The sequence below is a fragment of the Carassius carassius genome, chromosome 11 (assembly GCF_963082965.1).
Source record: "Carassius carassius chromosome 11, fCarCar2.1, whole genome shotgun sequence".
NCBI classification, from domain to species: domain Eukaryota; kingdom Metazoa; phylum Chordata; class Actinopteri; order Cypriniformes; family Cyprinidae; genus Carassius; species Carassius carassius.
This window is the reverse complement of record NC_081765.1, coordinates 21,033,322-21,061,087: the sequence shown is the minus strand read 5'-3', so window position 1 is coordinate 21,061,087 and position 27,766 is coordinate 21,033,322. Positions and strand designations below refer to the sequence as shown.

The window sequence follows — 27,766 nt, the reverse complement described above, 5'->3', positions numbered from 1 at the left end:
CGCTGTGCTTAGGAGTGTACAATGTTTGAAAGGTCACTTTATGAATACCAGGATTAAATGTTAACCCTGGGTAAATTATGAGCAGTATGAAATGTGAAACAGGATTCCATTCACCTGGGTTTAGAAAGACCCAGGATTAACTAAGTGTGAGAAGCCATAAAAATATTAATCTATAGATAGAATTGAAATTGTTTTGTTCACATACTCATTAAACAATTATGAGACAATATTTAAGTCCTCAAATGGATATTGCATCTATTATTAAATGTGCTGAAATCATTATTCCTGTACATCTACAAATAAGACATGCTAATAAATAACCACAATAAAGCAATATACAGGCTCAGAATTTGCCAAAAGGGAAAGTTCAAAACCCAGTGAGTTTGAACAACATAAAAATAAAAGATTACATTTTTTTAAAGATATTGTTATATTTTAAAGAAGAAAATCAGTAGTGCTTGCCTGTTCAAAAGTCACAGAGGGGTTGTGGGTGTTTGCTATCCCATTGCTACGTGGTTGTTCACAATGGTTTTATGTTGCTGTGCACTTGCTAATTACGGGGCTCAGTCTGACCAGTCTAAAAGTTAGATGACAAGCATTTTATGCAACTGGCCAATAAGCGATATTTAGTTTGTTGCTGTGCAATTGCTAGGAGGTTCTGGATGTGTTTTAGTATTTTGCTATGCAGTTGCTAGGGTGTTCTGGACAGTTTTTATCACGTTGCTGTGTAGTTGCTAGGATTTTAATGGTAGAGTTTAACACGTTTCTTAGTGTTTGCTTATTGGTCCGAGTCAGTAAATCTTGTTACTTAAAGCAATAACACACTTACCTTGCATTTATGTGCATAATTTGAGGTGTCTGTAGCACAAACCTTTAATGAGCAATAATGATAGCTTGCCTTTGCAATCTCAACTGAAGTTACCTTCTAAACCAAACTGATCAAAACTCATAACTCAAAACCCATACTGCTCTGATAAATGAATGCAGAGACACACTTCACTTAAGCTAGAGGCGAGACACTAAGGGATACATAGATATTTTATTATGCCATTTAAAAGTTAGGGAATAGTAAGATTTGTAATGTTTCCAAAATATGTTATGCAGTAATATTGTGAAATATTAATGTCATTAAAAAAAAGTTTTCTATTGTAATATACTTTAAAATATAATTTATTCCATCAGCCATTACTCCAGTCTTCAGTGTCACATGAATCCTTCAGAAATCATTCTGATTTGATTCAAAAAAGAAATCTTTTCTAACAATAAGTCTTTACTGTCACTTTTTATCAATTTACCACTTCCTTGCTGAATAAAAGAATAAAACTTACCCTTATTCATTCTAGAACTGCATGACTAGAATTGTTCTCTCAAGAGGAGTGAAAACATGCCTCAAAGTAGTTTGATGGCTAGTATTTTTTTATCACTCTGTCACTCTTTGACAGGGGGCTCTTTATTATGCATCTCTGAGTGGGAGGATGGATCTGGTATTAAACAAAAGCTCTGATAAGGTTGTGCAGAGGAAGTGCTCTGTGCGCCAATCCCCTACTGCCTTCCACGATCCGTCCAGGCATTTCCCCTCCACAGGAAACGCCCTCACCAGGGAACATATACTGTACAGAATGCTGCCTTTTGTTCACAGAGAGAGATAAGTGCTGTGACAATGCTCCAAGTGTGGTATTTTTGCATCATCTCTCCATCGAAAGGAGGTTTATCGAAACAAAGGGTGGGTAATGCACCGTCTCCATCTCTCAGCTGGTCCTACATCTGGTCCAATGACTCATTGTCTACTCCCTGCAGGAAAATTGGGCTTAACTTCCCATCTATCTTGTAAGACTACATATCACCACTTTCTGTGCCAAAACTTCTTCCGAGTACTGTGGTTGTGAAAGGACTGATGCTCTTTTGCAGAAGCATACGCATTTATTAGGGCCAAACACAATCAACCCAGACTTTCATTACACTTTCACAGGTCAGCCAAACAATTTTTAGGCAAAACCTTTGCAATTTTCTAAGAAATCCTTAGGTTTGACATACAAGCAGTCTTTTCTAATTTACAAAAAAGTGAAGGAGAAGTAAGTGTTCATGTAAATGTAAATGAAGAAATGTAAATAAAATTATATGACCCTAAAATCAAAAGGTTTTTTTTACTGTTCGTAAATTTTTGAAAATATCCATGTTTAATGTAAATTATTTTAGGAGAAAATTGAGGGCTGAATTGTTGTGCATAAACAGTATACCTGAAACAGCGAATAATAATACTTATTACATTATTGCGCGTTATAATTATTCTTGATCTACCATACTCTACTAACAGGCAAAACTTCCTTATTTATCCTTTGAATATGTATTATTAATAACAACAGGACACATAACGGCAACCTTTTAATTCACCACTGACTTTTTCAACATCACTTCAGAGACTAAAACAAAACCAAATGCAGGCTGTGCTGTTGTATTACATGTTTGCAATGGCAACATTCTAAAAGCATGAAATTTACATCACAAAATTGTTGTGGTGTTACAAACCAATACTGGGCTTGAGATAAAGGAGAAGCACAGCCAGCTCTCCATGACTGGAGTCTCAGACCTGCTGTTTGACAGCCGCCGGTAAAGGGAACACAACCATAGGGCTCAATTTCAAATTCAAGCACGGTTTGCAGTAGGCTCTGTTTACTGCACAGTGAAGAAAATAATGCAACATGGCTAAACTATGCCATAATTTTTAGGTCTTACAGGGATTCTGGTGCTCTTGCCATTGTACACATTATCGAACACATCTGGGAATTAATATCCAATGTAAACCTGGAAGTAAAAAGGATTTTGAAAAATGTAAAAAATAAATAAATTAACCCCACTTAAAATGTCACTTTATCATTTTTTTTTTCAGATGGTGTAAACTGTCTATGAGGGTCGATGACTGACATTTTGCAATGTTATTGGCAGATGTTCACGCTAGAAACACTATAAATAACTATGGCAGTATCTGATCACCATATATAATTATTCAAGTTTATATTGAGTTTAGTTACATAGAAAACTGCAAAAATGTGCATTGTGCTTGCCATTGTGTTGCTATGATTGCATATTGCAATGTGGTAGCCAGGCGTTTGCTTACTGCTTACAGTCAAAAGCCTCTTGGCTTGAGTTCTTCCTTTAGTGTAGGTTTACAGAATGCTCACCACGGCAAGAACAACTAATAATAATAATAATAAACAGAAATTGAGGTACAAAAAGTTGATTTTAATAGATTATAGAGAACTGACAACTCAGCCAAAATCAAAAGAAACAATCGAGACATTGTCAACACACTGCACATACACTTTCAATGGTGACCAGAGATTCATTTCAAACAAAAGTGCATCTGAAATAAATGTAATCCAACAAAACTCAACATCTTCGTGTAGGAGTTATTGAGAAGCAACGGCCCGTGACAGTGAAAATGTGATGGTAATGATCAACAAGTTTTGGCACACTGGATTAAGTATGATAAAGAATGACTGATGTATCAACCATCGCACCATCAGACCATTTGTCTTTTTTTGTATGAAGACATCATATTTCATTATAACATTGAAAAATACTGAAAAGTTGGACAATGTGACCTTTTTCTTGCTCAGTTTCTCCTCTGTCCTTCGCACTGCTACACTTTGGTGTAGGAGTATTGCTAGAATGTACCTCCACTGAACAGGTGATGTATTTGCAGCCCTTGATTAAACGTGCAAATGTTTTCACTTTCTCCAAAGATAAGCAAGTCTTTTCGATTTGCAATGTTACAGAGATGTATTTTTGAAAAAAAAAGATAAAAGAAAATGATCCAAAAAACAATCACTACCTGGAAGAAAATTGATCATACAAATTATTCAGAGCACCACCACCAGCCCAGCACTAACACTTCTTAATATCATCTTTTGCCATATTATGTTCACACAAACATAGAACAGCAGAAGATTACATTTACCAACACTTTTTACCTTCCATTAGGGTGAGGCAATGAGGCAAGTTCTAATCACTTTAGTCAAGACAAACATTGAAAACAGACATACAAAAATTTGTGTTCAAGTAGAGATTCCTGCTTTTAATTTACATTCATTTGGTTAGATGGGTGACCAATACAGTGTCATATCTCTCATGACATATGTACAATCATATTTGGCCACCATCAAGCTGAACAGGTGGTTTAGACCAACATCTCATCTGTCAGTTTTGTTGCATTAGGCTCATATGCCTAGGCCAAATTGAACTAATGTCAAATTTCTGACAAAAAAAAATGGATGAAATATAATGCTTTAGCATTTGATATCTACTGTATATAAATTCTGACATATTCTCCTCGTAGCTGACCCTTTTGTGAGCCGCTCACCACGACACAGAGGAATATTTTGAACATGTCAAGACCCCTGCACTCTTATACACTACAAAAATATTTGCACAGATGTACAAATACAGTTGGCACAACACACACACACACACACACACACACACACAAAACTACAGATAATTTTAAAAGAAACCCAAACAATGGTAAACTCCCTAAAGGATTGAGGGTTGTTATTTTTTTTTTTTTATGCCCAGGCAACCATTATACACTGCATTTTAAAGAATGCACACACACATTTTACGGCATAGTATGCAACACAAGGCACACTTCTTCAACGCACACACAGAATACTGTGCAATATCGAAGATGTTTTGAGGACAAGTTACTCCTCATGTCTTCAGACAGTGATTCGTTTGAAGTCCATTAGCTCAAACTGGGAAGTCTGGACAGCAGGAGTGTTTGCAAGTCGCAGAGGAAATCATCCAGCAACAGTTGGTTTCACTTCCTACCTGCACTTTAGGTGAAGCACTTTAAGCAAAAGGTCGACATGGTAAATATTTGGTTTCCTCCAAACACCTGGTTTGGAGTGCCAGGCAAAAAAAAACCTTCACAGTGAGCATTTAGTCACATGTGGACATTAATACAACACGCCTCGTACATGGAGTAGCTTGCTGCTCTTTGGAAAGACACTTTTGTATTATTTCAAGTTTTGTCTGTGAGGCTGCATGTCTTTCAATTATGCCATCAAAGGTGAAGCATGATGGGAACACAAAAGAGGAGAAACAGACTAACTCTCTACTGACGTACCTATAATGAAGCATCAGTCAGTAGGATGGTGGCTTTTTGCAGCCAGTTTCTTTGGCTTTCCCGTTGGTGCTGGACTTGAGTTGGGTCATCTCCACTTCAGCCATGGCATCCGATGGTAAACTGCTACGCAAGCGCTCAACGGTCTTTTGGTAGGAAGCTTTCTCCTGTTCCAGAGAACGGATCAGGTGCTTCATCTTGCTCTCGCGTGACAGGAAGCTCTCCACACTGCCCTCCAATGTCTGAATCTTCAAACGAGCCGCCTGTTAATAAAGCCAAACATCAGAATTGATGAAGGAATCTTGTGAAGAAACTATGCCCAAATTTTTTTCATGTGACTATATACTCTACTGTTGAGGTAGTTTGGGGTTAATCCAATATTTGTATGTTTTTGAAAGAAGTCTTATCAAGACTGCATTTATTTGATTAAAAAGCAGCAAAAATATTAATATATAGAAATAATATTACAGTTTAAAATAATGGTTTTCTTTGAAGAATATATCTAATAAAAAAGTAATGTAATATAATGTTTATGCAAAAAGAAAAAAATATGTATATACACACACACACACACACACACATATATATATGCTTTACCAATGGCTCAACTAATAGTATTAGTAATTGTAAGTTTTGCATCCAAATACTCTTACGTTGATCTGGAAAATTTGCTAAGGAGGCCAGATATCTTTTCACTCTCCTTTATACCATGTTTCTAGGAACAGCTTGTTTTTATCAACAAGTTAAAAGTGAGCATGTTGTGACATTTCATGTTAAGACTAATGGAGTTTCAAGGATAATTCATTCTCCCACTAGCAGATGACAGTAGTGAACTGAGAAGTGTACAGTATCTGTAAAGATCTTAGGTTTCAGGCTGTTTGTCTTTTGTACTGTGCTGCCCCACACTGCCAATGAAGGCACTCAAACCACTTATTGTGCTATTTTAGATTTTTATATAACTACCTGTAGTTTCTCTAGTAATTCCATGTTCTGTTTCTTGAGCTGTACACTGGCTTTCTCCAGTTTATCAAGCCTATCCGAGTCCTCTGATGGTGGAGGGGCGTCTGACAGCTCATCCTGCAGGACGTGGTACTCCACTTCATATGCATGCAGCTGCTTGGAGATATCCATCTCAGTTGCCTGCAAACATCATTTCATATTGATAGTTATTATTGGAGAATATGGCGCTACTGGAGATTCACACACGTAGCATAGCAAAGTATATGCAAATATAAACAAACAAAAACAAAAATTAAAACTGTAGTTAATGAATTTTTCGGTAAGAAACACTTTACATTTGGAAACTCACTATTCACTATTAACTAGATGCTTATTGGCATTCACTTTACGAGCATAATTGCCGTTTATTATTAGTACTTATAAAGCACATTTTAATGCTTTATTCTGCATGAGCATATTCTAGATCCCTTAGCCCTACTCAATACCTAAACGACTACCTTAAATGCCATCAATAAGCAACAAATTAGGAGTTTATTTAGGGAAGACTATTTATTAATAGTGAATATGTGTTCTCTAATTTAAAGTGTTGCCGAATTTTATTTATTTTTTATTTACTTGTTCTAGTTCATTGACGAGACAGTATTTTTATTTTTGAAAAGCAAGCTGCACCACCTAGTGGTTAAATAGAGTGCATTCTCGTGTACTACATTCTTCACACACAATACTGGCTGTGTTCGAAATGGCATACTTGCTTAATGCATACTGCTTAGTACACAGTGTGTATACTGCCTCCTTTTTTTTAAGAATAGTGTGTGAAACAGTATACAATAAGCAACAAATGTTTTAGAGTAGAATGCTAAAGTGTTGTCACATCTGCTGAGGTTGTTACCTCACAGATAAATGTACTAACCATTATTTTAACAAAGGCATGTTAATTAAGGATTCATACAAGTAAAGAATGCTATATTCCCCAATTGAACTCATTTCATAATTAATGGACTTTACATACTGAACAGAATAATAATTGTGTAAATAGTAGTTAGGTGGTAGATAGTTATATTTCAGTACTGTACTGTACTGTTCAGTACTTTATCAGCTGCCAACAAATTATGTTATTTATATATTATATTACTTCAATATTTTTATTATTCAATATCTTTGTAATAAACTGTACTGTATAAAGCACTATAGAGATAAAGGTGACGTCATTTGACTTGATCGTAAACGTTCTGTAGAGTGCTGTATTGTTTTTAGATATGCAGTGATCATTTGTATTTTACAGTAACATGTATAAAAGTGTTTTATTACTATTCCCCATCTTCAGTTCACTCACACGTTTGAAGATGAAACATTAGACAGAGTGTGTTGTGTTCCCATGCAGTGTCTTCAGATGCATACATCAAATTTCAACAAATGTAGCAGGTATTGCAATACAGTAGAAGCTGTGTGGTAGTATGCCATTCTGAACACAGCTTCTGTACTGATTTCAGTGTACTTGAGTTATATTTAGCAGATTCTGGTAAATATAATCGGTCATCCTGGTATTTGAGGCATACAGAAGATTTGCATACTATGCACCGGATGCATACTGGATACTGCACAAATAGTAAGAGTAGTATGATAGTATGGCATTTTGAAGAATAGCATCCAGTCTACATCTCAAAGTGAAAAAAATTATATTTTTAGTTTAAGTCAAGGAAGAGATATTAAAAATCATAGCTGTCAGTGTTGCTATAGTAACTGTAACTGAAATAAAGCTGAAAAATACTATATAAATATTACATGAACAACCGAAACTCTCTTGAAATGTTCATATGTCATGTAAATAAGCTGAAGTACTACTGAAGAAAAACATTACTAAAATTAAAATTAAAATAAATAAATAAATGCTAAAATATACAGAAATATTACAATAGTATATAAATAATACTAAATAACACTATGGTTGATATTACTTATATACTTATATTAACTGAAAGATTGTATGGAATACAAAACAGAAGACCAAATATTTAGAACTGGTGAAGCTAAAAAAAAAAGAAAGAAAGAAAGGGTGAAACACAAAGGGTGACGGGATCAAAAACGTACACTTGTCCTTTTACATTCACATACATTTTATATAAAAATGCTATCTTGATAATGAAAAGAATGAAATACATCTAAAAACCTGTATATGCAACAGGAAAGTTTATTCCATTTTAAATGTACCTTGGTGATTATCTCTTCCATCTGGCTGTGAGTGAGGGTGGGGATGGTGGATTTAAGGTAGTCTACAATACTTTCAAAGCCGTCACACTCCAGTATCTCTCCCTCGTGGCTGCTCAGCAAACACAGCGCCACCTTAAAAATCACCTCTGTGCCTTGGACAAACAGGACGTCTGGCACACAGCACACATACATGCTGTCAAAGGCTATGCATTGGCTACAATACTTGACTTATGTGTGAAATACATACATTCTAACACACAAGATCATTTCGCCACTATCCTCTGGTTCACCCGAACCCCATCACATACATTCATTCAGGTGTGCATAATTAAGTAAGAAAGGAAGTGAAATATACCAAATATACGGGCGACAAAGCCAAGCTGGAACTGAGAGGCGAAGAGAGTGAGAAACCAGGGTGCGGCGTACAGGCTGGGACAGATCTCGTGCTCCTCCAGGTGAGTGAACAGGTTACGGTGATAGTCGTGCAACAGTCGGGACAGCTGGTACATCTGGATCTACACACAGAGAAAGAAAAAAAGTCCTCACACTTAGAGGAGTGAACTTTGAAATGACTCAAATGCGACTGGCTGAGACAGGCTTTCTCTCATGGGATTAAACATTGGCACATCTGATGATGAATAACCACTAACAGCTGAGGAGGAAACAGTGTACAAGAGGTGGAGACGGCTGTTTGAATACCACTTGAGCAAATGTGTGTTTAAGTCAAGCGTATTAAAAATACTCTCTGTTCCTGTCCTTACAACAAAATTGTTATGCGGAATTAACATTCACTAAAAGTACAGCACAACTTAAAAAAAAAAAAAAAAATCTTAAATCTTAATTTGTTTCACCAGGCAATAAAACAGTTGCTTTGAAAGTTAGACTGACACCTAGTGGTGTGGATGCGACAATGAGCAAAAACATTTTAATTAACAAGGACACTGTAACAATACCCTATTCACCATTACATTTATTATTAATTTTATAAATTAAAGTGTCAAATAAAAGATGCATTACGAGTAGTATTTGGCTGGTCATTTGATCAAAACATGGCTATGATGACTAAAATGTACATAATAAAAAAAAATTGTCAACATCTATGTTTTGATGGCAAATTCAAAAATAGCAAGTGGTTACACTGACACCTAATGTTTCTGTTGCCAAAGAAACATTTAGAATACCATATTCTTTGCCCTATTTGTTATTCATTTATATTATAAACGGAAGTGTCTAATAAAAGAGGCATTACCAAGAAAAAAAATTAGTAGAATTTAGCTGGCCAAATATACCAATCCAAGGTTTTAAAGTCACTATGTTTACTGCAATGTAAATAATATTAAACTAATGTACCAAAAGTACCAAGATACACGCTCATTCCATTATTTGTAAAAAAAAAACAGTCCTGCTACATTTGACAATAGACCTAATTTAGATAATCAGACATACAAGTTCTGAAAGAAAAACATGAACTAGTGAAAACTGATACTCTTACACACACAGCCCACCTGCAGAGAGATCATGTCGGGACGGTACTGCCGGCGAATGCCTAGGTCGTACATGAGAAACTTGAGAGTGTCGAAAGCCTGTTCCTCGCTCATATGCAACAGCAGCAAACCGGCCACAAAGCTGATCCCCTGGCAGTAGCCCACCTCCGTGTCCAGCAGGGAGTAGGCCTTTAGAAGATTGTACAGAGACAGCTGTCCAGCTCCCAGCTGAGTGCTGAAATACTGGTGTGTGGGGAATGTCCGGCCTGGAAACGATGGGGACATCACTTCAGTAATGTACTGGGTCAAAAATGTAATCATATACTGATGTTTATGTGAAGTAGCAGCGCTTTGGTTAGATACAGACCGAGGTCGACCAGGATGGCGTGTTGCTGTGCTGTGAGCTGTTTGAGGAGATCCTGATAAGACGTTTCAGGGGGCTGCTGCCTCTGCGGCAGACGGTGACGCAAACGGTACTGCTGGGTGAGCACGAGCCATACTTCACCTCGCCGACTTTTGGGGACACCTACAGAGCACAGCACACACATACAAACAAAAGTGTTTGTTTGGAAACTCTAAGGGTTGTTAAGAATACAGAATAGCAAAACTCACATGAAAAAGTATGCATTTCTATAAATATGTACACACTATTCAAATGTTTGGGGTCAGAAAGATTCTTTTAAAGATATTGAAGTTTAAATGGCACATTAGGACAATAAATTGATCAAAACTACTTTTAAAAGAAAGGTTTATACATTATTAGAAGTTAGTATTACGAATAAATGCTGTTCTTTTGAACAATCTATTCATCAAAGTATCCTGAAAAAGCATTAAGCCAAACAATTTTTTTTACGTTTTTTTGAGCACCAAATCTGCATATTAAAATGATTTCTAAAGCAACATGAAGTGACACTGAAGCTCATACCTTGAAAAACCGCACCGTGGATTTCTTCTTTGTCCCACTGTACTTTAGTGCGGCAGGGACTGCTCAACTTCCTGTCCCACAGGGCCTGCACTTCTTTTGAGCACTGACACACTTCCTGGTAGTCCAGCTTCAGTTTCCGAATGTGCAATTCATCACGGCTCGCTGCAAGGTGAGAAAATCGATAGCCAGGTTTAGCATTCATTTATTCTGAACAATTGATATATTAACATATTGTTATTATGTTTTACTTTGGATCTTAGCATTGAGTGTCTAAACGAGAGAGCATCATGAGGTGTGACCCAAAATGTAGACAGAAAGGGAAAACAATGCTTAATGCAATTTCAACTGTAATTAAAATTAATTCATATCTTTTAATTAAAATCAATTAATAAGTTTCATAATGAAATGTCACTCATCACATTATTTTAAAAACATATGTTCCTAAATAAATTCTTATTTAAAATATGTCATTCAACACATTATTTTGAGAATGTTCTATGTATTTGCAGTTTTGTTATTGTGTAAAATCTGGGTCCAAAAGCAAAATCTGTTGAGAACCATTAATCAGTATTTAATGTCTATTTTTGCATCACTGCAAATAAATGGTTGCATGCTTCTGATAGAGGAACATTCTGGGTTATCTGCACCATAAGTTTCCATAGCAACTTTAGACAAGGTTCAGAGTGGATTGAGATATGGCACGGCCTTTTAAATTCACCTTAACAAAGCATCACAACACATTTTTCACTATTCAGGTTAAAAGCATACATGAGGATCTTTGCAACAGAAAAGAAGAGAAATACACTCCGTTAGACTTCAGAATTAATGCAAGTCTGCAACTAAGGGACTCAATGGACTTATTGATTATCTGCACTTAAAAACATGTAGCTATCTGCCTCATGCTGGTTTGTATACTACATTGAAGCCAAACAAAGATATCATGCCAACAACTGCTTGAAGTGCAGCACATTCAGGTGAGGTGTCATTGTCATTGCTGTATATTCTTACTTTCTACTCAGACATGTTTATTCAGTTCGGCCCATCCAAAAGTACACAAAAACAGACAGAAAACACCAAAAAGGAAAAAGAATAGAAAAAGTGACTTGAGGCTCGTGTAATGCAGTTCGGCCAACAGAGGGCAATATTTTACAAAGCTTTGCTCCTCCAAAGCAAAGTTTAAGTAAAACACAATAGCACATAATGTGTTAAAGAGACTGAATGACTGATATTTTTTGAAAGACTAAATATTTTTGAAAGACTAATGCTGATTATGTAGTCTAGAGATAACAGAACTGAAAGTGCACTCTCAAAGAACGTGAACATCATCCAGACATTCTAAACTATAATTAACTTTGCCCTAGAATGTAAAATAGAGGCAGTGGCACTTGCCCATCTAAAAATAAGGCCAGGGCAAAAAATACAGTCTAATCAGAGTGATGGGAGGAAACACTCCCTCTTCTGTGACTCCATAATCTCCCATAAACGCTGAATTACTGCTGTTGGTTTTCACGCCATTGACAGACACATTTTTACAGTGAATTAGATTGATCCAAGATTAATTTTTGTATATAATTTTATAAATTGATATATGCGTTCCCTGGGAATCAAACCTGTGACACTGGCGTTAGTGCCATGTTTGAGCTACAGGAACCATTTAAAGGGATAGTTCACCTAAAAATGAAATGTTGGTCAATATTTAACCACTCAAACATGACTGACTTCCTTTTATGCAACACAAAAGCAGATGCTTTAAAGAAACTCCAGTGTGATTTCAGTATTATTTACATCATCATAATTGCTATGTATAGATGTGTTTTGGCAGGTTTGATGTCCTAAACATCAAATATTAGTGGATTTCATGTGTTTTGTTTATCGAAACCAACACAGCAAGATTATCAGTGAGTATCAACATTGTGTATGCCTTCAGAAAAATGGGAATATAGTCATCCCAAATGAAATGCTAATCCAAAATGAAAGGAAGGTTAAATTATAAAAGCGGGAATACAAGTAGAAACACTAACCCTCCAGGCGCTGATTCTCTTTCTCCATGCGGATGAGCAAAATCTGTTGGTGGATGGCTTTCTTCCACAGGGCCCTGTAATCAGCTGAGCTGCGTAGGCCCTTCTCTCCACCAAAGCCCTGCTCTGGTGACAAGGGGCTGACCTGAGGGTTTTGACCCTGGTTCAAAGCCCGAGGCGAAAGTGGCAGCAGCTCCTGGCCATCCATGTGGTCTGAAAAACAGCAGATGCAAACCAAAATGTCTAAGACTCATGCTGAATTGGGTAAAATAAAGAAAATAAAGTGATTTCCCGAACATAAACTATTGTGATGGTAATATGATATCAATGGCAATAGCACTGTACTGAGTGTTATGTAAAAATAAACTTTTATATCGGATGCAATTAATCATGCTTAACTGATTTAATAGCACTATTATAAATTGTAAAAATAAAATGGAATACAAAATATACTATTAACTAACTATATTATTATTTATACCATGCATTTACTTCTTTGTATTATATACCATAGTTACAGTTTATTTTTCTTGAATCTCAAAAGGGAGAATTATCTTGAAGTTCTAAAGCTTGCAGAACAATGATTTATCCTGCAATGGTGACTATAAATAGACTGCTGGGAGAACAGGGCGTAATGTTGCACCTGTCTGCACGTCTGTGTGTGTGCACTAGAGCATATATACTCACCCATGTTTTGCATAGACGCAGAGGGTTTGTTCATGGGTGACGCCACCCTTAGGAAAATCTTCTGGCGCCAAGAAACTCTGCGTGGAGGCACCAAAGTCAAAGAATCGGTGCTACAGCCTGACAGAGACCTCCTCCTGCCCTCTCCATTACCGCTATAGAAAAACAAAACAAGATATGTTTATTCAAATAAGTAGGCAAGCAACATTTTTAGGGCATTTACTCTCAATACAGGTGGCTAAACCAGTTATAATGTAATAAACAACAGATTTGTGTAACATGTACATTCAGCAATAAATTTAAGCAAAAGCTCATACGCAATAACAAGCGGTGCATTTACAAGGTCCTAATATATGTTAATTGGTTTCATGCATAAGGACATAAAGCACAGATAACCTGATTTAAGGCAAGAGAAATTAGGAATTGGACAGAATGAGGAATAACTAAATGCACACAGGAACTTTACACACAAATCATTCTTTAGATCTTTTCACTAACAATCAATACAAATTATTCAGTCAAATGATGTATGAACAAAATAATAAAAATACACATTTTACAATGTCATTAATTCCTGTTCAATGTCACATGATCCTACAGAAATCATTCTAATATGCTGATTCGGTGCTCAAAAAACATTTCTTATTATCATCAATGTTGAAAACCGTTTTGCTATTTAATATTGAGGAAACCACAATACATATATGTGTGTGTGTATGTATGTATGTATATATATATATATATATATATATATATATATATATATATAAAATCTTTGTTTCCATTAGATATGACATTTTTGAAGGAGTTAAGTCCAAGAAGCAAAGTAGATGGTTAATATCCACTCAGGAATAAGATGTGCCTATAAATTAAATCTGTTTTGTCCTGCTACACTCTAGGTTCCTTGTATCGATCTCTTTGCTTAGTTACCACAACAGTTCACAAGCAATAGCAAGGCAGTTGCTATTCAGTTGCTTCAGGCAGTTAATAAAAGCGTGAAACAGGTTTAAATGTTATGCATAAACGCTGACTAGAGGAATGGCCCAACCCTGACCACCACACCGACAGGTGTGCAGCACATTCAATTAAAAGAGACAGCTGGTGACATTCAACACACAGAGAAAAGCACCTTCTCTCCAGTGTGTAGAAAACAGAGCAGGGCAAAGGATGTGACATTTTAAAAGTTATATTCTTCTTTCAGAGCATGCAAATCATTGAAGCCCACTATGCCAAACAAATGAAGGGCGAAAAAACAAAACAACATCATTTGTCAGTGAGTCCAAGGTGGCTGTTGTTCAGATGAAAGAGCACTCGTCGTTCAAGCCACTAGCACAAAAGTCTGGTCAAACAGAATTGTTAAGAGACCCTTGGGAAAGTCTCTATAATCCACGCATGGATTCATTTTATGTTTTCGGGTTCTAATACACTCGCCCTTGACCACCACTAATATATATTCCATTCACTTTAGGAGCTTTAAGTGTCAACGAGAGGTTGCGAATGTTTTTAGCACAAAACATGGTTAACCATGAGAAAAAGTGAAATGTGTTATATGACCCCATTAACTGGCTTTAAAACATAAAATATATTTAAAGGAGCAGTTTTCCCAAAGAATTCTGTCATCATTTACTCACCCTCCTGTCATTTTTTCTACAAAACACAAAATATATTTTTTTAATTGTTGGTAATTGTTACCATTGACTTCCTTTGAATATCTTCTTTTAAGTTCCACAGAAGAAAGTCATACAGGTCTGGAACACCGTGAGGGTGAGTAAATGGTTCATCAAACGATTCACTTTTGGGTGAACTATCCCTTTAATAACAACATCAAACCAGCGTTATTGAATAGTTCTGTATATGTGGGTATGTGTTAATGTTGCTATTTGATGTGAGACATCCAAAAATTTATGAACGAGCCATTGTTGCAGTTTAGCTTTAATTAAAGACCATCATAAAACTGGTTTGAAGGTTTAAGCTGGTTAAAGATTGCTAGCTATTTTGCCTAAAGGTGCACTAAGCAACTCAGGCTGGGCGCCGAGACTGCTTTGTTTCTTCTTGATAGGCGAGTAACGTTGATTTTGCTTTGTTTCACACATGTGTTGGCTTTTGCTTGAATATGCAGTGGTAACAGCAGGAATAACAGATTCTGCCATCGTCACTGCCAGGGTTGTGAACGTGTGGGCAGAGTTATCAAAATAGGGCCGAGGTCCTGTTGTGGTATGGACATGTTTGTCAAATTGCTTAGTGCACCTTTAAGTGAAAACCTGACATATCTACTCTGAATTATTTGATAACTATTTACAAAGAAGAAATCAGATGAGTCAGATGAAGTAAAGACCATCTCTATTCAAACCAACTTGGAAACACTACTTAAAAATGAATTCCGAATTGTCAATATTTAAACACAATAGAGTATAGATTAGTAGAAAGTTCTGTGACAGTTGTTTAATGAGATATAGATTATGAATTATTATGTTTACCTTTAGTTAGTAAAGACACCAACATGCAAATGAGGTTTAGCATCCCTCGTGTCCAGTGGACAATGACAAAGTTCAACAGTTTGGACAGGAAGAGAGAGTGTAAGTTACAAAAGTGGTTCTTCGTGACTGATGACGAATTGACTGAAGCCTGAAGGGTTAAGAAACAGACAGTCGCAGAGAAGGCGGCCACCATCAGCTCAAACCTCAGGCACCCCCGGGGGGAAACGGACACCGATCGGTCTGAAACTGATGCCCCCTCTCACCTCTTAAGACTCCCGCTGTCCGACAGGGAGGCCAGTGAGCCAAGGGAGCCCTGGTAAAAGGTTTTCAGGAAAGTGGGGGTGTGGAAGGAGGATGAGAGACTGAAGTAGGACTCGCTCTCAGAGACACTGCGCACTCTCGAGAAACCAACGGTGCTGAAGGAGCCGAAACATAGAAGGCCCACAACAAATACACATTACTTTACAGAGGTCCAAACACTGCCATGAAATCACAATCTAGAGCACATGAGTGCTTTTCTGAGCAGATGAAACATTCCTTCAAGTGAGCGTAACAATTTCAGACTTTGTCTTGGAACTGGCAATTTTTTTACTGTTAAAAACTAGTAAAAAAAAAATAATCTGACATAACTATTAAACAGTCTTTAGCAAATCGCAAAATTACTATCCAATTTAATTTTAAATTTTTACAGTTTTTTTTTTATTACTGACCTGCATGTAAATTCCTTAATAATATTCCAACACATTAATAAAATGTCTTCAGTTAGGGGAATTTCTCATTGTTGAATTAACTGCCATATAATATAATTAAGTTGAATAAAATCTTTTAAACATTTGACAGACTTTATTTTTCCATTATATGTATATATATATATATATATATATATATATATATATATATATATAATCAGGGGTGCACATAAGTGGTCCGCAGGTCCGCATGCGCGACCAAAATAAAAAATGCGTTATATAAATATGTTCTGACAGCGCATTTGCGTATCAACATTGTTGACAGCTGTTAATACACAATTACTATTTTAGATCACAGACTGTACTATATAAGTTTTATTTACAACCTGAAAGCATACATCTAGGTTATGTCATGCTGTTTTCAAAGCACAATGCAAAACTGTCTGTGACATTCATCCACTGATGCTCTTTTAATCAGCAGCAGCGCTAAATCCGGAAGCGCGTATGCTTACTTGCCGGCTACCCGCCAAAATAAAAGCCTGCTGATTTAAGTTTGAATATGATGATGAAAATGCTTTTAATGTATTTATTTTCAGACTCTTTTATCCAAAGCGACTTAAAATTGGGGATTACATAAAGCGATTCTTCTTAAAGAGGCAAACAAAGAAATTAGTTGTAAATATAAGCATTTTATTTTTGAATTTACTGTAAAATAAATGTATTTGTATTTAATACTAGGACTGCCTTTTATTTTTAATAATATTATCACACACTATTATTTAGTTTATTTACTATTATTTTATTTTTAAAAAAACGAAATAAAGTGCAATAATATTATACCTATTATTGATTCATTTTTTTATAGTTATATTTAATGGGTCACGCTATATGCAGTGTGAGGACCAAACCAAATCTCCAGGTTCTCTTATGAGAACCAGGCTAAAAAAATTATGTGCACCCCTGTATATAATAATAATAATAATAATATATATATATATATATATATATATATATATATATATATATATATATATATAAACATCACAAAAATGTTAAATAATAAGTAATTTAAGCATCAAATCCTCTAGTTTAAGTAATTTTTTGTAAATGATCTGAATTAGTGCTATATCCAACAATACACATCAACATGCCACATGCTCTCTCCATGTAAGAATTCATGCTAAAATCAGTCACTTTTAGCAGTTTATATGTACTGTGTTGACCAATATCTATGATTTTTGCAATTATACACAAGCTGTTTTCAGCATGTCAGTACATTGCTGCAACATTCTATACATCATATGACTGCTGAAAAAAGCAGATACACAGGAAAGATATATAACTATCACATGAGAGCAAACAGGAAATGATGCATTACCTGCTCTGCAGCAGCTCTGGGCCCAAAGACTGCTGTCGGTGCAGGGGAGCCTTACAGGCCTGGGAGGAAAGTTCAGTGAAGGAGATCTTTTTTTTTATGGGCGTGTGGCTGAAGGTGTGCGCCCGGCGACGGAACTGCGGCGCATCTGGGTCCTCCTCAAGGTAACTGGGTGGAGTTCCAGGTGGGGAATCACCAGGGGAGTCGCCCTGCTGGGTGAACAGAGGATGAACCAGATCAGTGTTGAGATGGACCCAACACCCTGACGTACGACAATATTGTATTCAAAATACATGCCAGACAAACTTTGAAATCCTCAAACGTTGAAATCCACATTGGAAGCTCAGCTTATCCAAGAGTCAAACCTCAAATTCAACTACTTGCCAGACAGAAACAAGCAATCTACTGAGATATGCATGTATAACCTTCAAGTTTGCTTCAGACTAAGCAAAACAAGAGACTTGACGTCAGCTTTATCAAACTACTGATTCTCGACTCACCCAGTGTTTTCCCTCTCCCCGTCCAGCCTAAGTCTCGGTTTGCTTCCCCAGGCAAAAGTGGCTGTGTTGTTGGTAGCGTGACAGCACACACTATTGTATGTTAATAGTCTGTGTCACAGAGCCACATCAGACACACATGAGCTGTTGGAGGTGGACCGCAGCACTATAGGAAGGGTCTTTCTTCCTCACTCTGTTTCCTGAACCCATGCTCTCCAGTGAGTCAGTACACAGAAAGGGCAGGAAACCAGCAACGGCTGCACAATGCTCTCTCTCCTTCCACTTGCACATATCACAAACCCTGTCCACTTCCTTCAGCTGCCTACAGCTAAATTTGGGAAAAACAAATGATCCAAACAACATAATAGTTCTCTTGGCAGGGTAACACAGAGGGAACGAGAACCTTTATACAGTATATGTTTGATAAATATGAAGCCAATTGGTTAAAAGCAATTGTACAAATGGCTCAGAAAAGAAAAGTTAGTTCTGAGGAAAAAGTAATAATCAAATTTTTTATGATTGATCATTGTTTTTGAGTACCACCTGGTTTGATATTTTGTTATAGATTGTATAATCTTTCAACTGGGGTTTGCACACAATTTGACCAATAAACTTCCATGATTCTTGCAGTTGTTTTTGAATTCAGGCAAAGGATTTTTTTTTAAATAATTAAAATAGACATTACTATTGTTTGGGATTAAGTTTTAAGCAATATTTAGCCAATTAAATATTTTAGAGCGGAGCACAACGAGACAAATTGATATTCATAAACATCCCTGATATTTCCAGGTTTTCCATTACCTTAGAAAAACTATATTTATTCTATATTTTTTGATTATTATTTTATGATTGCCCAATAACATACTTTAGTTTTGCTGACCATTGAATGCCATTGTATGGAGAAAGAAAAAAAAATACTGATACATCTTTTTAAATATCTTTTTTTTTTTAAGTAATTTGGACAAAATAGGAGTGAGTTAATGACAGAAATTTAAATTTTGGGTAGAACATCCTTTTAAATTAATAATTTATCATTGCTTTAGATTCACTATATGATAATAATTCTCAGAAGTGATTCACAGTACATATAGAAACTGGAAGACAGCCATGGACAAGGAGTTGCTGGATTGTAACATGTCATTGAGAGCTGAAGTTTAAGTATGAGAAGGGAGTGCAGTGCAAACTGGCAGTGCCTCTGAGGCCATGTGAGGACCTTGTGGGAAGGAAGAGCTGATTGATTTATTTTCCATGGAGATGTGTCCAGATACCCGAGCTTACCATCACACACACCTCACATTTCACACCCAACCGGGACAGCGAGGTGGTCAGGGTCAAAACAAGCCACCCCCAATAAGCAAGATCTCCTAACCAGATTCAATCCTATAACTCAAGCTGAAGCTGAAAAGTGTATCATAATGTAGTGTGTCATAACACAACTTTGGTATAATTTTATATATAATTTTCAGCATGCGGTGGGAATTGACACCATAGAGACATGCTTGCTGGCAGGGGAAGAAAAGGAGTCGCGATTCTTGGCAGGGAGACAACAAGAGCTGGGGTTAAAATCACAGATCCTGGTTTTCACGTGTTGTGATACTCACGCGGTCAAAACTTCCCATGCTGCCGAGACGTATTCGCATGCGATTGGCCCCCTACGAAAGAAAGTTAACAGCAACATTAAAATATAAAAACATCAGCAACCTGCTTGATTGTCAGGATTGACATTTACACATGAATAAAATGATTAAAACAAAGATTCTGTCATCATTTAAACAACATGTCATCTATCATTCAAAAACCTGCATTATATCTTTCATGGAACACAACAAAAGATATTTAAATAAATTAAACCGCTACTCTTTTCCAAGTAGCAATATCAAATAGTGACCATCAAAAAATATAGAAATATAGAAATTCATACAGGTTTGGAGCAACATGAATTTCCTTTTTAGATAAACTGTTCCTTTAACTGAGAACACACACACGTCTAATAGAGAATCCAGGCTTAGCTGATCTTTATCCTTATTTTTTGTGAGTAAATACAGCAGATGGTTGATTCCTTGTAATACTGTTCACAAACAAATGTATTATTCAGTACAAGGGTGGGGTAAATGGGTCAATCCACATACATAGACCACAAACAAGCACATACCCGTGAGAAGATGTTCTCCAGGGAGCTTGTCAGAGAACTCCGGGCTTTGTTCTTCAACGCGTCCAGTTTATTGCGGCCTGCACTGGAGTTATCAGAGGTCAATGTGCTGCCAGAAGCATTCTGCTGTCACACGAGTAAGAGAGAGAGAATGTGCCATATAACTAGACAGTTTTCTGAGAGATCTGTGAAAACAGTGTTCTGCACTTGGTGACGTTTCACTTAATAGATTATAAAATAAATGGAGGAAAGACCATTTAAAATAACTGTTTTCTATTTTTCAAAATATAATAAAAATGTAATTTTCTCCTGTGATGGCAAAGCTGAATATTCAGCATCATTACTCCAGTCTAATGATGTCGAGTTGCTGCTCAAGGAACTGTGAAACTGTGGCATTTCTTTCACAATTTGTTGATGAACAGAAAGTTCAAAAGAACATTTATTTGAAATAGAAATCTTTTGCAAAATTATAAATGTGTTTTTAATATCACACATTTTTAATTATACACACATGCATACAGTATATCTTATTAATATGCATGCTTATATTATTCAATACACATTAAGCAATAGCCACAAGCTAAGTGGTATTAACGGAAAGGGAAAGTTATAATGTGCACTGATAAATCATTCACAATAAGACCAAGAGTAGAAATTAAGAATGTAAATAGCGTTCATTTTGATTTCATTTCTTTAAAAGCAATGACATAAATAAAAAATTACAGAGGCGATGTACTCTTGAGAATGTACCATGCCACAGACTCCAGAAGGGCACCAGCATTCATGCAGGAGCTCTGTTCTAATCTATAGCTGTTCAGATGACACATACAATCGGTCTTATCCAATTAGAGGGAGGTCACAGTGTCATGACTCTGCAAGGCGGCGTGGGTAGGCAAAGCAAGTGTTGCATTTATGCTGTGTGTGTAGTTATGCTACCTGTGGGACCTCTCCAATATGAACATGAGACTTCTGCTTGGTCTCGCACAGCTGTCGGAGGTGAAGAATCACAAGCTCATTTTCTTCATGATCGGATGCAGGCTTCATTTTCTAAAGCATGAGAAAATACAAACTAAAAATGCAATAAAATAATTTAAATTGAAAGATGTTTAGTTACTCTGTCTGCAAAATTTCTCTTTGTGTGCCTACCTGCACCCGCTCGAATATGTTGACCTGCTCGTCGCCGCTCAGTTCGGACAGGTACTTCTGAATGGCTAGTTTCGCCCTGGGAGGATACAAGCCTGGGGGATTGAAAGAGAAACACACTGGAATACTGTACTAAAAATGGGACGAGGACATTGAGTGAGTTGATGGAAGCTGGTGGCTGTACCTTCTATTCTCTCACAGAGCTTGTGCAAGTCATGCATTGGACAAGCTTCGCACAGTTTGATTTGGTTCTTGGAGCTCTGTAGAGCTGCTGCTGTGGAAAAAGCTTGTTTTAGGGTGAGCATTACTTCATCCACCTGTGTGCAGACAAATAAATAAAAAAAGTCTTGGTGAAATGCATTAATGTCAATAAAAAATATCTTAATTCAACAAGTCAAAAACATATACAGTGATATAGACTTGAAACTTAGACAATGGAAATCTAATGGCCAATCATACAAGATTAATTATTCAATAGCAAAGCATGTTTGATTTGTGAAGTTCTCAATTGGCATTTTGAAATGAGACAATCTTTCTGTACATGTGTGCAAAAACATAGGTATAATTTTATTCATCCTATGGGTGGAATTCAGTTAGCAGAGAAATCAGCATACTAAAAGCAACGTCCAGAAGACAGGCAAGGGAGAGTCATTGTTTCCATAAGGATAAATAATTGATCAGTGTGGTGACAACAGGTTCTGCAAGCAAGTCAGGACTCACCAGAGACTCACTAGCACACTGGAACACGTAACACACATTCAGGGCTGAGCCAGACTCCACCACATCCTGACAAATAAAGCCAAAGTGATCTGTCTTTTTAACACCCTGCGGGCAAAAAATACATCATCAATAAGGTAACAATGCAACACAACAACATAATTATTCCCTTTATATAACAAATGATTGTGACTCTGAAATCTGATTGGATGAAACATGTTCAAAACTGAGTGCAACTGAATTTTATATGATGTACCAACTCGCTATACTTCTTGGCAACTATAAACAGCTTAGATTTAGTCTAATAAACTACACTACTTGGCGGAAGAGTTCTTTAATATTATTATTGGTAATACACAGAATTGTTATTTACTGAACAATGGCATTATACAACAATGAAGCCAATTAGCATTTAAAGATGTCACAGTGATTTTACCACATAAAAAGCTCTAAAACCAAACCAACCTACTCCTTACACACACACACAGACCTGTGAAAAGGATGAGATGTCCTTAAAATTCTTCTCCAGAACCACAGATTTGGTGTCAGGGCTGATGAGATTCACTTCAAAGCGTCCAACCTGCACAAAACAGCCATTTGAGAGCATACTTTGCTTACTGAGTAGGAAGCAGCAGAAATAAAAACACAAATATCAAGTAACTGATAACGGAGCACGTAGTGTTTTTTGAGAGCTGTATTTGAATCAAAACAACTCTATTTATCATCAAGTTTGCAGAAGCTGTAATTGATTTCTCAACTAAATGACTGTAGAGACACATATCCTTGAAAAATTTTTAAAAGGAAAACGACTGACTGCTAGACTGTCATGCATGCTAATTAGCAAGATTTAGCATTTCGTCTCTCAAAGAACAGACATTTGCATGCGTAGGGCTGATTTAAACGTTAAAGGGATAGTTCACCCAAAGCTGGAGCACAAAAAAAACACCTTTTCTTCCATAAAATTAAATGTCAGTGGGGTTCAAAGTTGTTTTGATCTACATCAACCCTGTACTGACACACTGCTAAAAGAATCACCACTGACCTAATTTTTGGTTTACCATTTTTATTTTTTGTCTATTTAAATTGAATCCCATGCCCTTAAATAAGCATATGCATTCTTTCCTGTCAAACGCTAAGTCAGATTATTCTGGTACCTAGTGTGTAGGCGAACTGAAGCAGTCACAGGACACAACACACAGTAAAAATAGTTTATTCTTAGCCTCACTGGTGAGTGAAATTGCCATTCTCTAATGGCAGACATAATTTATTAACCTAGCAAAATATTCAATCACTCATGTGACTGATTTACTTGCAATGTAGAGGATTGTCTATTAACTTCAACTGTATGGACAAAAACTGTTGATTGTTGATTGGTTGGCATTTCAACGCCATGCCAGCTTCCTTAACTATTTTCATGGCAAGTGAATATAAGTTTTTTAAAATTTGCTTTAAGTAAAAAGACAAAAAATGAATTGCCCCCGTTTAAAAATTCTTCGGAAAAAAAAAACAGTGTATTAATATCTTTTGCAAAGATATATTAATATATTTTGCATTCTAACATGAGTAAATGATGAAAGAAATGTTATTTTTGAGGTCAAAGTTAATGAAATAACAAGCTAAAAGTAGGCGTGTATCTGTGTGTAGTACCTGGAACAGCATTGTGCGATTCTTGTCAGCATCAGAAGGCTGCACATTATTGGGCTCACTAGCATGTCTCCTACGAGTCGACCCCCTGCCCGCCTCTCTGGGCCTTTTCTGCAGGCCGCCCGCCAAGCTATTACAGCGTGTACGAATCTCCTGCTGCTCCCCAAAATCAGAGTCCTCCAAGATACATTCAGGAAAGACCCCTAGTAGGCTACCTGTACTGGAGGAACTAGTCAGGTCCAGATTCCCATTGCCCTTCTCAGACAGCTCTTCCTCAATCAAGCTGGGCTCGAGTTTGTCGACTTTGCAGAGGGAGGAGCTTATAAGGTCTTCACCCATAGTGAACTCCACGTGGGCCTCGGTGGAGCTGCGCTGGCCATTGAGGAGCCGCAGACGCTTACGCTCAATCTCGTGCTGGCGGAATTTATCAATGCAGTCGTCAATCAGAGTGGAAGGGGCTTTCTTGTGGCTGACTGTCACTTTTCCACAGTAAAGCACTTCAAATTTTTGGGAGTTGTAAAAAGACTCATCGCTGTCTTGCCTGGGCTTGCTTTCCTCTTTAAGAGCAGCCTTGGACACCTGTCTAATGCTGCTAATAACCTCAGGCACCTGGGGAACAGTGTAGAACATTAGATCAACAATAAAAATACTAAATCAACACACTGAAAGGCAAACGAGGACAAAACGTCAATAAAAAGGTTCAGTTGTTGTGTTAAACGTTTGCAGGGAGACATGCAGATTGCATAACTATGCTCAGCCCCTGAAGGACAATTTAGCAGTGATACATAAACCAAGGCAGACTGATGATATTGGAACAATAAATAATTAAGAACCCGAGTGTGCATTAAAGAAGCCAAATGGATATAAATCTATCAGACAGGGCCTCCTTTCTGGTATTTGATATTACTGTCGATCATTTAGAGTGCAACCTGAAGCTAGGAAATGTAGATCTCTATTTTTGAAAATCAGTATGAATCTTTCTAAACTAGGTGCAAGGGCATAGGTTTGGTTTAAACAGTGTTTGAGACTTGTTCAAATAGGCAACAGTATACATATACAAACAAAATATGTATAAGAAAATCCTAATTCTATTTCCTTGTATCTTAATGTTTTTCTTTACAGGATCTAACAGGCATGTTTCAAACAGCTGATAAACTCAAATGTAAAAAAAGGTTTGCAAGGTTTGTAAGAATGTCAAGTAAGTGCAGTTCTTGAAAAAAATCTTAAGACATTCTGAAATATTTTAGAATTTTCATAAGTACATCTTATTTTTTCAAAGGTTTAAGACTTAAGACACAGTGGACACTGTCCTAAATTTAAGATTATATTAACACACTTTGAATTTCTTTTGAGTATTTTATTTTATTTTTTCAGAAAATAATTGTCGGGAACTCCAATTCACCTTCATTTTTGTCTCCACAACAATACTGAGAAAACAGATAAGATTTTGAGAAAGTAAAAATGCACAAAGTTTCCTGTGAGGGTTAGGTGTAGGGTTGGTGATAGGGCCGATAGAATATACAGTTTGTACAGTATAAAAACCATTACGCCTATGGGATGTCACCACTTTTCACAAAAACAAACGTGTGTGTGTGTGTGTGTGTTATTTGACAATATTTAATCGATCCAACCCCTAAATTTTGACTGAAAACTGAACTTATAACAGTAAATAAAATACATTATTTTACTAATTAAAATATGATATTAATTTAACTCAGTAGCTTTATTAAGCCACAGCGGGGATCAATAGAATTATTCAGTAGCCTTTTAACTTTGAGTCATCTCCCTATTGTCCAAACTCAAATACACATTCATGCATTTGGGTTAAAAAATGGTATATTAACTGGTTGTAACTGTCAGATATACCTCAAAAAATACTATGTACATGACCTCTTGTGCCTTTGTTTGGCTCTGAAAAGTTCTGCCATGTCTCTTCAGCTCAAGTTTGTACAAGCTTATGGCAATGCTAAATAAGACAATTTATTTAGATATTTATTAGGAAGACACATCTTGTTGAGAGAATACAAAAAATTAGTGGTGACAGAATTGGGCCTAGTGCCAGCGACTCCTGTCCCAAATTGAACACTTCATCTGCACTATTGGTCTTGCAGACTTACAATTTCTGCTGCGTGCGCGTGTCCATTAAGTCCACAAGACCGTAGGGTGCCCCACTAGTCATTTTAGCATTTAAAAGTGTGCTCCCGAGCACCCCCTTTGTGGCCGTCATGCACCCTCGACCCGCACTGGGGCGAGCTCTGCAGCAGACAGTCAAAACGGCATTACGTCACGAAAGTCTGGACTCAGAGGAAGACTGCGAGGGTTTAGGGTGCCATTTGGGACAGGGCCTCACAGACTAGACTGGAAGAGCATGCTTGGCTAGCCTGATATACTACCATAAGCCTGGTATTAGATTCTATTCTGAGACTCTATATAAACTGAAAACAGAAAGAGATTCATGATGCCTTTAAAAAAAAACTGCTAAAGCAAAACAAAAGAGAAGGGGAGAGAGAGATTCAGTCAAACGAAGGTGACAAGCCAAGCTCTGAGACAAATTAGCATGTTGCAAAGTGCACATAGAGCACAAAGCAGTTAACAAGAATCCAGTTGATATAATCAAATCTTCCAGGAACAAAATGACCACAGAGTGCTTGCTGCATAAAAATACACGGCGCCATACCAAGGTCACATGGATTACTTGTTCAAGGCAGTAATCGAGAGAAAGCTACGCTGTGGTCTATCTTTACAAAGATAAACACAGGCATGTTTGACAAACGTGCTGAAACCTCTAAAAACTTACACATTAGAGGCATTGGACTTTTGACATTTTGCTTTCCTCACTGGCATAAAACTACCCCTATAATATAAGTCATCTTTTCTATGGGCTTGCAGGTATAAAAAAAACCTAACCCACCAAAACATAAACCATTATTTAAGATGTGGCTTGTTGAGAAGAGGTGTGCTATCGGGCTTACAACTTTCACCTATAGCTGACCACCAAGAGTGCAAAAAACAGGAGGGACCAGAAGTTATAAATAGAACTGGAATTTCAACGACTTGAGGCTGGATAAAGTTACCATCCAGAAAGCCCTATAAACCACATTAAAGTCCACTCAGAATGCCTTAGCAACCGTATAGCAACACACTGGCATCCACCCATAACAGGCCAGCATGGTAGCAGCAAGTACTGCATGGGCAGGCAGCACATTTCTTTACTTTGCAATTGGTCTTATGCAATTATTGCAGTATCTTCACAAGCAAGTTTGGAGTAAAAGTAAAGACACCCCAGACCTTTGCTGTCCAATGCACGTCTCTCAGTAAATATGGCTCAGTTTAATTCAAACATTTTATTAAATCTCCCAAGGCCAACTTGTGGAAAATCACAGTGCAGCAGGGCGAAAAGGCTCCTTGAGATCAGGGGGAAAAGCAAACACTCACACAATCATTCAAGCAATCATAGCAAATGGCCTGCCTGTATAAGCAGCACAAAGGGTGTGGCTGCTTGTTTTCAGCTGACAGATGATTTATTTCCCATGAACACTCACAGATTTCCAAAAAGTTCTACCTAACCAGCTTGAATAATCTGCAAAACACTGTTTTCTTTATCTGACTGTGAAAAGGCAATGCATTCTAGTGCTGTTTTTAGGTCACAAGACCAGTGTAGAAGTAAAAAAACA

The 27,766-nt window shown here is 36.9% G+C and overlaps 1 protein-coding gene across 10 annotated transcripts in view; it reads right to left on the bottom strand.

Annotated features, from left to right (window-relative positions):
* Positions 1-3,573: 3,573 nt before the first annotated feature.
* LOC132153005 (TBC1 domain family member 4-like) overlaps positions 3,574-27,766 on the bottom strand; it is a 30,506-nt gene continuing 6,313 nt past the window's right edge. Inside the window, exons 2-21 of one of the 10 annotated variants that reach the window (XM_059562076.1) lie at positions 24,096-24,701; positions 22,939-23,028; positions 22,452-22,556; positions 21,916-22,048; positions 21,735-21,826; positions 21,525-21,635; positions 20,592-20,714; positions 20,041-20,091; positions 17,946-18,154; positions 16,142-16,294; positions 13,405-13,556; positions 12,721-12,930; positions 10,700-10,861; positions 10,142-10,300; positions 9,796-10,040; positions 8,646-8,805; positions 8,291-8,460; positions 6,086-6,262; positions 5,126-5,385; positions 3,574-4,846 (exon numbers count right to left, since the gene is read on the bottom strand). In XM_059562076.1, coding sequence (XP_059418059.1) covers positions 5,143-5,385; positions 6,086-6,262; positions 8,291-8,460; positions 8,646-8,805; positions 9,796-10,040; positions 10,142-10,300; positions 10,700-10,861; positions 12,721-12,930; positions 13,405-13,556; positions 16,142-16,294; positions 17,946-18,154; positions 20,041-20,091; positions 20,592-20,714; positions 21,525-21,635; positions 21,735-21,826; positions 21,916-22,048; positions 22,452-22,556; positions 22,939-23,028; positions 24,096-24,701 — 3,351 coding nt within the window. In that variant the 3' untranslated portion in view covers positions 3,574-4,846; positions 5,126-5,142. Of the gene's footprint in view, positions 5,386-6,085; positions 6,263-8,290; positions 8,461-8,645; positions 8,806-9,795; positions 10,041-10,141; positions 10,301-10,699; positions 10,862-12,720; positions 12,931-13,404; positions 13,557-16,141; positions 16,295-17,945; positions 18,155-18,244; positions 18,396-18,442; positions 18,786-20,040; positions 20,092-20,591; positions 20,715-21,524; positions 21,636-21,734; positions 21,827-21,915; positions 22,049-22,451; positions 22,557-22,938; positions 23,029-24,095; positions 24,702-27,766 lie in introns of those variants that run through there. The other 9 variants (XM_059562075.1, XM_059562078.1, XM_059562077.1 and 6 more) reach the window with 9 other exon arrangements.